This window comes from Crassostrea angulata, chromosome 6, assembly GCF_025612915.1.
Source record: "Crassostrea angulata isolate pt1a10 chromosome 6, ASM2561291v2, whole genome shotgun sequence".
NCBI lineage: Eukaryota > Metazoa > Mollusca > Bivalvia > Ostreida > Ostreidae > Magallana > Magallana angulata.
In genome coordinates this window covers 16,208,706-16,220,400 of record NC_069116.1, presented here as the reverse complement: position 1 = coordinate 16,220,400, position 11,695 = coordinate 16,208,706, and the positions used below count along the sequence as shown (strand labels likewise).

The following is an 11,695-nucleotide window of genomic DNA, read 5'->3' as shown; positions in this document are numbered from 1 at the left end:
GTTGTGGCATTTGAGATAAAAACTGTATAGTATATTAATTGTGTAGGTAAATGCACACACGAACAATGTCACTTTATTTCCAATAGTAACAGACTTATCAAGATATAAGGAGTCCTTCTATCAAATCAAAACACACGTGTATATTACTTTTTTCGTAATGACAATACTTTAAAATTATGTACCACAGCTAGGAGATTTATAAATTTGTCCCTGCCAAGTTATTGTTTCCGTCACATTTGGACGAACGATCAATTTTTAATAAAAATACACACACCTTTCAGAGAAGTACAATGTTTGAGCAGTTTGGACTTCTTCTTTTTTACATTAAAAATCAGGGCTGCGTTTTACAAAAGAACTTAATTACGACTTACGATCAAATTAATGAATGTTTATTAATCAAGAACTAATCAATGTTTGATTGAATTATTTGCTAAATATAATTCTGGAAACCAAAATGGTTGAAAATAAATGGTTTGATATAAATTTTGTTCATTAAAGACTGTTCCATGAGACTGAAAATATTTATGACTTTGTCGTAAGTTCTTTTGTAAAATGCAGTCCAGATGTGTAGCATATCTGTAATAATGACGAAAGTGGGCCTTTAGGATGTAGAATCGGCAGGAATCTGCTGCGCACAGGGTGAATGGTAATTTCATCGATTAATTTTACACAGTTTTATATAATTGTTAATTATTTGTTCTTTTTGGGACGTGCAATTGGTGGGGCAATGCTTGAAATGCAGAATGTTTTATTATAATATATATATAATGAATTATAATAATGAATTGGGGCGTTTTAATTAAGTTTATATCCTGCCGCCTCCCCCCCCCCAAAAAAAAAAATTTATTTTGTGTATAAATATATGGCTATGTTGATAAAAGAACTTGATATGCCAGTTTGAATTTGTCGTTATTGATTTGAGCCATATGAACAATAATATTTTCATTTCTAATTGCTATCTAAAAGTACTGGTCTTTTGTAAGCAAATTGATAGAATATGTTGTAACAACAATTGTTTAATAAATTTGTATAATGGTATCTACATAGATTTCGCCTGTCGTTTCACAAGTTTGAAATTTCCCGCCTTTTTCTCTTCGCATTGTAAATTCTAAACGCGCGAGAACCTCAAGAGAAAATAGTTCTCTTGTTTTCTGCTAAATATAATGCAATCGAATGCCTTTTAATGTTTATATTTTCAGATAAATCCCTTTCCAAACTTTTTTGGGCAATAGAAATACTGCAGTATAGAATTAAAGGCATAAGAAAATTGTCCCCTTAGGAGAAAATGCAGAAATCGTATCATTACGCGATGACCCTTCTTGATCAATTTTCCGCCATGTTTATCTCGTTTTTCGTAAACCAGAAAGGAACTTGATAAAGAGCATGTCCCTGTGCATGACTAGCGCACAAGGAATCAGCTAAGTAAGTTTATATTGAATTTTTTCACATTTGTCTTTCTACACGGTATCATAGGAGCAGCGTTGCCATATTTTCTGTCCCCCTATCGGTAGGTTGTGTTACGCAGAGGGCGCTGGCCGGTGTCAGAAATATTCTACACGGTGGCGCTGGATACTTGCTTTGCGTACTTTCAATTTCATGTGTTTGTCATCTCCAAACGTGCCAAATTATAATTATATTGTCACTAACAGTGAGACATTAGAATCATACATTTCAAATCAGCTATAGATTTTGTTAACATGTTTCTCCATGACCTGAGGTGAGAAGATGATTTCATAAAAGGAAAGCAAATATCATATACATAAAGTGAAAATAACAGAAAACAGCTGCTATTGATATGTTTATGATTTGAATTTTGTATATGCATGTATTTTTATTTCCCTGTTGTATACATTTGTTGTATTGATATATATTGTCAGCCCTCTTAATAGAAAGGAGGAAAATAAACCATGGACTCGCAACAGGAACTGTCTCCTCCATCTACTATCTCCACCCAACAAACCACCATGAATCTCCAAGACTTACAAAGCTACCTGGTTACATTCAACAAAGAAATAGAGCCAAGTGATCAAAATGCCTTTCAGGTATTTTGTAGTTCGAAATATTTGAGATTTTCTTCTTTTTTAACGATTTTGATAGCTCACATGCCAGGAAAACTTGAAAACCAGTACCATTACAAAAACTGGAAATTCACCGCCCCAAAACGGGAAGCGTAATTCTTGGCTCAATTTTAAATGGATATATATTTTAACTCAATAATACAACTTAAAGTATAATTTTACTGCACAATTTGATAATCACACTAATAAACAATAGTGTTGTTGACCTATTTTCTCAGAGATTTCAAAGATATTAGTGTTCAAGATCATATGGCAGTTCAACTGTACATGTATAAAACAGATCTTTCCCATAGTCATACATTAAATTCGTCATATGTGTTTGGATATTAACATATTAAAGATTTCATCAACAGTTCAAAACTGTGCCAGTTGGAACAAACCTAGAGGATGACAAGTCAAAGATTGAGAAAGATGGAAACCCAGAAGGAACAACAACAGGTGAAACAGAGGATATTGGTAAGTCAGAACTCTTTCGCCTTGTTTTAGAAATAAATGTATGCCTAAAATGAATGACATAGAAAACTTCAGATGAAAATAATTACCAGTATATGCAGGGTTAAAACCTCTTCATAACACTCATGGAAAAATTAGTACATTTTGTATTTTAAAATAAATTTATTGTTCCTGATCTACCTCTTCATGGCATAGTAACATGAAATTTATGTCCCATCAAAAGTCATGAATACAAAATCTCATTACTTAGCATCATAAATTTACATGTTCTTTGACTCCTTTTGAAAGAAACTTAAAGGTATTGAAATGCGAAAGCATCAGTTCAACAATTCATTGAGACAATATATCTATGTGCAACACTAACATATGTTCATCAAAAGAATTTCTATATATCCAATGAATCATCAAGCAAAGGTAATAAAATTGTTTATTCATTCTTGCTATTTAAGAAAATGGATGTGATAAGATACGTGGGTATTAAGAGTAATTGTTATAGGATATCTATGAAAATAGCTCCATCTTTATCCCAGTATTTGTTGTCTTTCATTTGCTTTGTCTGTTACCATAATAATAATTATCAAAGAGTTGGAATTATTTAATGTCAAGTTTGTATTTAGTTTGTTTTTTATCACATTCTAGGTGAAACGGAAAAAGTAGTTGACATAGGAGGTATTGCTGTAAATTTAGGGCAGATACATGAGGACGAGAATGTTGAAGATCTTCAGGTAGCTGTTAATTTTCGTGTCAGGCTGTTTTTTTTGGGTTATTCAGCTACCTTAAATTTGTTTCAATTTTTTTCTGTAATAATTGTTTTACATGGATGTATAATTAAAGAGAATTTAATCTCCAACACATACCAGGTACTTCGTCTTTTACAGTAGTATCATATAGATTTATAAATTTAGATGAATGATATAAGTAGACCTATGTACAATTCATTTATAATTAACTCTCAACATTAAGGTAAAAATGTAATTTTATGCATTATTTAAGGTTCAAGTTCCCATGTCTGAGATTGGAAACAACAGTATGATTCAAGTCATATCGGTCAACGGTAAAACCAGCTACCAACTAGTGACAGGAAACCCAGGCTCGGCAATATTTACATCAGCTTCCTCCAGCGAGCCACAGATTGGTCAGGTACATGTAACATAAACTTTACGCCTTGTACACTCTAACAGATTTGAACTTGTATTGTTTCACTAACTAAATCCAGGTTATTGAGTATTTTTAATTTCATGGCTAATTTCTTTGGTGTATTGAAATTATAATTTCAGAAGTTTATCGAATTTGCTCATGTACATGTAGTGAATTTGTAAAAATTTAAAAGCTTTTAATTTTCTTTTGATATTATCCTTCAGTCTGTAATATCTGCTGAAGACAAGTCAGGGGCAGAAGCTGTGCTAGCATCTGTGGCAGTATCCAGTCCTGGTCATGTAACAAACCAACAAACTTTACAGGTAAGAAGGTTTGTGGTTTGCCATGTTAATGTTGATGAAAAAAAAATTATCTAGAAGGAATAAAAAGATTTTAACAAATTACAGTCAGCACTCTCATATCACTTACTGAAGCTGAAGCTTTGAAAATTGTTGCATGAGGGGATTACATGTATTGGATATTAAATCATTATACATGTACATATTAAAAAACTTTTCATACTATTGATTTTCAGTGTTATCACATTCTTTTCTATTCTATTCCCTTGCAAACTATTTTTTATCACGTGTTTAACTGAATGTATGAACTGCATTTACATATCATATATAAGAACTATTACCTGTGGCTATTGATTTTACTTACTTTGATACTGTTTTTATGATTTATAGGTGGAGTCTGGAGAGATTGCAGGAGCACAGTTAGTAGCTCTACAAAACTCTGCCGATAGCTCCCAGCCCCAGCTAGTGGCAGTGCAGACGGATGAGTTACCTCCTGAGGCAGTGGAAGCCTCTCAGATGCTTATACCCAGCATGGGAGGAGGAGGAGGAGATAAACTACCTATGGTCACCCTCATGCCTCAAGATGGAAGCCCGGGAGAGCCCATGAATTATTTTTTGATTGTGACAAATAATGGGGAAAAAGATGGGACAAGTTTAAAGCCTATTACTCTAGATATGAGATCTATGAATGCATTAAAGACTGAAAAAGATGCGGTAGAGGAAATGATTGATGAGGACGGCAATGTTAGACGAGTCATTGAAATAGCACCAAAGTTTGACATCCATGGAACACACACCACCTTGTTGCAGTGTCGGTACTGTGACTACACTAGTCCTAAACGCTACCTATTGATGAGGCATATGAAGAGTCACTCAGAGGATAAACCACATAAATGTAACATCTGTGATAGAGGATTCAAAACCATGGCCTCTTTGCAGAACCATGTAAACACACATACTGGAACTCGACCACACAAGTGTAAAGAGTGTGAATCTGCCTTCACCACATCGGGAGAACTTGTTAGACACATCAGGTACAAGCACACTTTTGAGAAACCTCATAAATGCACTGAGTGTGAGTATGCCAGTGTTGAGCTGAGCAAACTCAAAAGACATATGAGATCTCACACAGGGGAAAGACCCTACCAGTGCATGCATTGTAATTATGCCAGCCCAGACACATACAAACTAAAGCGCCACTTACGCATACATACTGGGGAAAAGCCATACATTTGTGATATCTGTCAAGCAAGGTTCACCCAGAGCAATAGTCTGAAGGCACATAAGTTGATTCACACTGGAAACAAGCCAGTGTTTCAGTGTGAACTCTGTCCCACCACCTGTGGCAGACGAACCGACCTTAAAATCCACATGATGAAACTCCATACCAGTACCACTCCTCTGCAGTGCAGGAAGTGTTCTGAGACCTTCCCTGATCGATATTCCTGTAAGATGCACATGAAAACCCACGAAGGAGAGCGATGCTTTAAATGTGAACAATGTGACTATGCTGCAATGTCCCTGCGCCACTTAGAAGCACACAATCTTACTCATACTGGTATGTTATTTAAGACAATATTTATATGTACCTTACTTAAGGTGGCTCTATACACTCACAGTTTATTCCAATTTTCAATAGAAGACCACAAAACATATACTTATCAAATATTAAAATGACGATAGGGATACTATAGGTATTTTTAAAGAATTTTTTAATGTTTTTTCGTGTTTTTGTAAAATATTTTTTAAAAAGACAGCTATCAACAAATTGAGAGAAATTATTTTGTCATATGATGGATATTTCCTTCGGACAAATAAAAAAAAATATAACACTTCTTAACATTCAAAAATGTTATTATTGCAATTTTTTTTAGTATTTCCCCAAAACATATTTTTTCATATTTTCTTACTCTGTTGACAAATCATCTGAAAAAGTTGCTTGATGTTATAAGAAAATGTATTTTAATAAATGTGAAATAAAAAATTGAATGAAAACAATTGCAAATAAACACAAAAAATATTTTAAATTTTATTTGGTATGAAAGTTCCTCATGTATGGGTTATCGTTCCTAAGTCCCAAGGCCCAAACACCTTGGGGACTTTTCATTTCTGAGTTGAAGAAAATTTCCTAAATATAATGTTGGAATGATAAATACATGCATATTTCATTATAGACTTTGCCCTGTATAAGTGAATATATTCGCTTTAGTGCAAAACTAAGTCAAATAAATAAAGGGGAACATTGACTAGGCTAATAGGATTTATGTATCCCAACCTGAGAGAAATTCAAAGCAACCCTATCATCCCCGTTAGGTGTCGATATTAATGTGCATTAAAGTATATTATAATTGAAATATTTTCACCTGTTTAGATTTTTCTTTCACGGTATTCAACCAAAAAATATGTTTTAGAAATTTTTGGAAAGTTAAAAAATTTATTGTTCTCGATGGGAATCGAACTCATAACCTACTGATTTGTAGTGAACCCACTAACCCACTGCGCTACGGTGTAACATATCGATAATGCTAAAGAAACTCTTTAAAAATTTATACTTGATTTTATTGTTTATTTCGATAAATAATACCACACAACGTGAAGGTGTCACATACCACATTACTTGTAAGTAATGAATTTTCCAATTATCAAATTAAATCTATCCATTTAACAAATTTTTCAAAATAGCGGTTCCCATACAATTCACCTCAGTTTAAATCAGCCAGTACCGGAAATGCATGTTTCCAGATTTACTTTTTTGCGTACTGCGTCATCAAAAAGTGGTGTATAGAGCCACGTTAACTTCATAATTTCATGTATTTTGATTGTTGTTGAATATGAACTTTATTATTCACTGGCAAGGCATATTTTTGTTTTTAGGAGAAAAACCTTTTGAATGTGATGAATGCAACGCTACTTTCCGACAGAAACAATTACTTAAAAGACACAAAGGCCTATATCATACAGATGAATCTAGCTATATTTCTACTGGAAAATTGTAAGATTCTTTTTTTCCATTATCAATAATTTTTACCTGAGTTAAAGTGATTAAACAAGCATGTATTTTTGATTATGAAAATATCCAAAAAAAAAACTTGAAACATAAGCTTTGTTAACATGTGCAGTCCGTTTTAACACTGCTGAAATCTCTTCAATGATAATTGTACATGAATTTCTTCAATTCAGATAATTATTTATTTGAAATCATTAATGCACATACATAATGATTTAGGCTTGAATTTCGTTTTTGTATTGGTATTTTACAGAACAAGGGACATTGATTTGATACTTTAAAAAGGAAAAAGCTATAAGATTAGAATAGGTAGAAAGGAAGTTCATTTTATGCAAGTATAAGTGATATTGCAACTGCATTGGAGACTGTAAAAAATAACACAGTTTTGTTTTGTTTTTGTAGAATTATCCATAAAGGAAGTACCGATGAAAATAGGTCAGTTTTTATTCAAAGTTCTGACTTTGGCACAAAGAATTTGCTTCTAAGGAACTGATACACTAAAAATTTGTTTTAATGTGTTTATATCTAAAATTTATTATCATCAGTTGAATTTTTAATTCTTGAGAAGTTACAATTTATATATCATTCAATAGGTCCATAATATTTGAATTCACGTGATCTTTCATTGAGTTTTTAATAATTTAGCTTGGATTTGAAAAAGTGTTTTCCTGAATGTGCGTCTATTATTATTTTCATAAACATTTGTAAATGGCATTTAGCTATGTACTGTAAATTCCTTATTTTACACAAGAACTTAATTTCGCGATTCCGCTGTTTTGTATCAAATTGTTAGAATACCAATTTTTTGTTATGATTTCCTATAGTTCAAAACTGTCTGAAAGATAAAGGCGAGACTTCAAAATCCGCGAGGGTTGATTCTCACAATTTTACGCAGAAATTAATTCCTCACATTTAATTAGGAATCCATAGTTCTTCATGTAATTATCCTGATTTTGATAATGCTTACAATTTTGAAATACATGATAGGTCAAAACCTGAAGGCATAGAATCCTCCTTAACAAGTGATCAACTGATCCACGGAAGTTTGTTGTCTGATCTGAAAGCTGGTCGTTTGGGTGACATGCCAAAGGTAGTTATTGTACACCCTGATGGTACTGTGGAAGAAGTTACTTCTAAACTGCATACACTGGCTCAAGAAAAGTCTGTGGAGGAGGTCATTGTTGCAAATAAACTAGAGGAAAAATCAATGGAAGAGGTGATGATGCAAATTGTGGATGAAGAGACACAGGTATGCATGCTACAGGGAATAAAGCAATTTGTTTTTTATGTACATAAAATGTAGGTTTTCTCTTCCATTATATATAACATGCACAATATAACATTTTATCATGCACAATTATTGTTTCTTCATTAAGTATTTACTGATAGGTTGAAATTGATTTTGTGTGACTAAAATTTGATGTGCAATATTTTTAAAAGGAATCTGAAAGTTCCAAATCCGGAGCCCCAGATGACTACTGTACATTTACTGTATCACAAACTGGAGACAGAGAGCTAGATGGAGCTCCTATTCAGACCTACACCATGATTTCAAATGGATCTCAAATAGTGAGTATTACTTGGAAAATCTGCTTTGGATAAGCAAGTTTGGAGAGTTTGAATAAAATAACATATTTTGAATGTGTTAAACAATTTATAAGATTGGCAAATTTGATTTTGTCCTCCTATTTCTGTCGCTTTTACATTTACAAATTTCATTTATTGAGAGTGAAATATTCAGCCTTACATAATATTAAAGTCGAAAGGTCATGCTGCTTCAATTGGTCATGACACTGATAAATGGTTTAGATTGTTTAATTAAGTCAAAGTATATGCTTTGTATATGTATCCATTTGGACTAAATTAAGCTCCTTCTTTATTTAAATATAAATGTACAATGCCATTAATTTAGCTAAGAGATGAGGGCACACAAGCTACTCTAGAAACAGATAGTGAACAAAGCAATGAATCTCAGAACAATTTAGCCACCCTGATCAGCAGCCAGACGATTCAGAGGACGGCAGATACAGTTCTAGTCAGGGCAAACACTGACAACATCTCAACTCTACAAGGTGGGTGGTTTCCTACATACACACAGCATGCATCACTGCATGAAACACTTCTCTCGTACATGCATTTCAAATTAAATGTAGCATTTCATGTATCATCAAACTGTTTAGGGATATAAATTTTCAATAAATATATGCATGTAGTTCTTAAAAGAAGTTGAAGTTACTGTATGTTCTGTTAACTTATTCTAATATTGTGACCTAACTTTATAGAGGAGGCTGGAATGAAGATAGAATTGCCAACCACTTTGGATGTCAATGGGGATCCCATCACATTCTATACTAGTCCTTCCTCTATTATCACATCACAAGGTTTAACCATTGAGACATTGGACAGGTACATGTAAATTACATTAATTACAGATTTAAATTAGGAATATATTAATTTTTTAATAAAGTAATAACCAATTAAGAATTTTGATATTTAATTCCATGAAACAAAATAAACAGTGTCCTGGAAGTATTTTAGTTTTGATGATTTGATCTTGACTTTTTTGTGAATTTGGATATTTATCATCATGATAAAAAAAAATATCTTAGTGTATTTTAGTTTTCATGACGTTACCTTAAATCTTTCAGCAGTAAAAAAAGAAAAGGATCAGGAGATGCTGTCACAGAGCAAGCAAAGAAGTTGTGTACAGATGACGTGTCAAAGAATTGATACAGCTTAATATTAAGTTAAATCATCCTCAAGAATTATAAATGATTATCATTCCTGATTATATAATATTTTGTTCAGAGATTATTATTTTTTAGCACATTGCTTGAATAATAATGTATGATTTGGGTTATTATTAGATTTGCCAAGATATATGATAACCAACTTACTGAGGAAATTTCTTAAGTGTGAACTGCATGTACATTTGTAGTTTATTGAAATTTTATTTTCTTCAATCTAATCAAACTACAAGTACATACTTCTTTTAAAAGAGGCTGTCCATTTTTAAAAATAGTGATGCCAGTACAGATGTAGAAATAAAATGTTGCTTATCAGATCCTGCTAGTGCATGTAATTTTATATTGTTTGACTAATATATTATCCTCTCATAATAATGCTTTTCTCCTGAATCCTTTGGATTTTACATTTGGTGCTGAAATGTTAAGGACATGTCTAGATCGAGATAAATCCATTTTGGGCTTTTTAATTTTATAAATATTACATTTTATAGAGGATTGACAGTCAAAAAACTTGTACTGTGTCTAAATAATTTAGATTTTCTAATCCTAAAATGATGGTTTTGAAGATTCTATCTATACTTTACAGGGACAGCCTCTGAAGCTAATCAAATTTGGTATTTTTTTTAGTTTATTTAAATGAGCAGCTTTTGAACATGTGCAGTCATTTACATGTATATTGTGTTGTATTGGTGGTCTAAAACTGAATACTGGAATATAGATATTAATATTAATGTTTATTAATTTTGTTTGCCAAATTGTGTGATTCAAGTAATTATAATTTAATACCTTAATATTTTGTGTAATTTAAATCACTGAATGTTTACACTTTCATTGTCCTGATGAACATTGCTGTTAGCATAGCATATTTATATGTATGTTGTAATTTATTACTAGGAATCAAGATTCATCAATCAACATGTTAGGGAGAAAATTAAGTTTATGAACTACATTGAATTGGTTTATGTTCCCAGTTTCTTTATGCCTTTTAAAGTCTGCTATGAACATTAAGCAGTTTTCATTCTGGTACGTTCCATGTAGTTTGAACTTAGACAATTACTGTATATACAGTGTATTTAAAAATGTGAATTAATATTCAAATCATGGTACATGTATTTGAAAACTGCAATCAAAGACGCAGTTTAATAGTTATTTTAAATTGAATGTAACAAGGAATGCAGAATGTTTATTTTGGTTTGTTATGCTATGCGTGTTCAAAGTTTAATAAATAATATATTTAATATTTTCATGCTTGTGGTTTTTTTTTTCAGTTTAAAAACAAGATCCAAATGGCTGAGAAGAAAGTAAAAAATTATTAACTCTGTGTGTGTGTGTGTGTGTGTGTGTGTGTGTGTGTGTGTGTCAATCTATATAAGTTTAAACTCTAGTCTTTGGTTCTTTGGCATACATTTATGTTTCCAGCAACGGCCGAGTTGCCATACATCTGATTCGACCTTATCTAGAACTCTGATAATAAAAGAATATTTACCGAAAATAGGCGTCGGACCCCGATCCTACCTTCTTCCAAACAAAATTATCCCAGACACACCCATTTCCCTAGATGAATTTTCTGGATCCGCTCAATGGATAACTATGTACTTGCTACTATTTGGTACAGCTGAAAAAAAAAATGATACTCCCAGCGAAAGTATCGGTAAAGCCATCTTATGTGTTAAACTTAAGTATCTTGAACTCTGAGATTATCTCTGTTTCAACCTATACAAGAATGTAAATATGCCCCGCTGTGAAAAATCGAGCGTAAGAAAATTTAATCGAACACTTTTCACTTTTTGTTAACTTGTGTACAACGCTGACTTTTGATTTTTCAAATCCACTTTGAATACAATTTTAAGGATAAATATTTTCTTGATATTGTTACATATTTAAGCTCTAGCAGAATTAAAAAAAAAATTATCTGGGTACCCATATGCAGATAAAATCAATATATCTTGTAAAAAAAAAAATATTTTCTAAGCC

At 32.2% G+C, this 11,695-nt stretch overlaps 1 protein-coding gene across 5 annotated transcripts; it reads left to right on the top strand.

Moving 5' to 3' along the window:
• The first annotated feature begins 1,020 nt into the window (after positions 1-1,020).
• LOC128186774 (zinc finger protein 236-like) lies at positions 1,021-10,963 on the top strand. Of its 5 annotated transcripts, none has more exons than XM_052856667.1 (14): positions 1,021-1,422; positions 1,878-2,042; positions 2,432-2,534; positions 3,171-3,256; positions 3,525-3,671; positions 3,893-3,991; positions 4,358-5,525; positions 6,842-6,959; positions 7,377-7,409; positions 7,962-8,223; positions 8,415-8,543; positions 8,887-9,046; positions 9,257-9,380; positions 9,626-10,963. In XM_052856667.1, the coding sequence occupies exons 2-14, from the start codon at positions 1,908-1,910 to the stop codon at positions 9,702-9,704; spliced, it is 2,643 nt and encodes an 880-aa protein (XP_052712627.1). In that variant the 5' UTR covers positions 1,021-1,422; positions 1,878-1,907; the 3' UTR covers positions 9,705-10,963. The 5 variants fall into 5 exon arrangements, with proteins under 5 accessions (XP_052712627.1, XP_052712625.1, XP_052712623.1 ...); XM_052856665.1 differs by having other exon boundaries at positions 1,028-1,422; positions 1,890-2,042; positions 9,623-10,963; XM_052856663.1 differs by having other exon boundaries at positions 1,029-1,422; positions 9,623-10,963.
• The last annotated feature ends 732 nt before the right edge of the window (positions 10,964-11,695 follow it).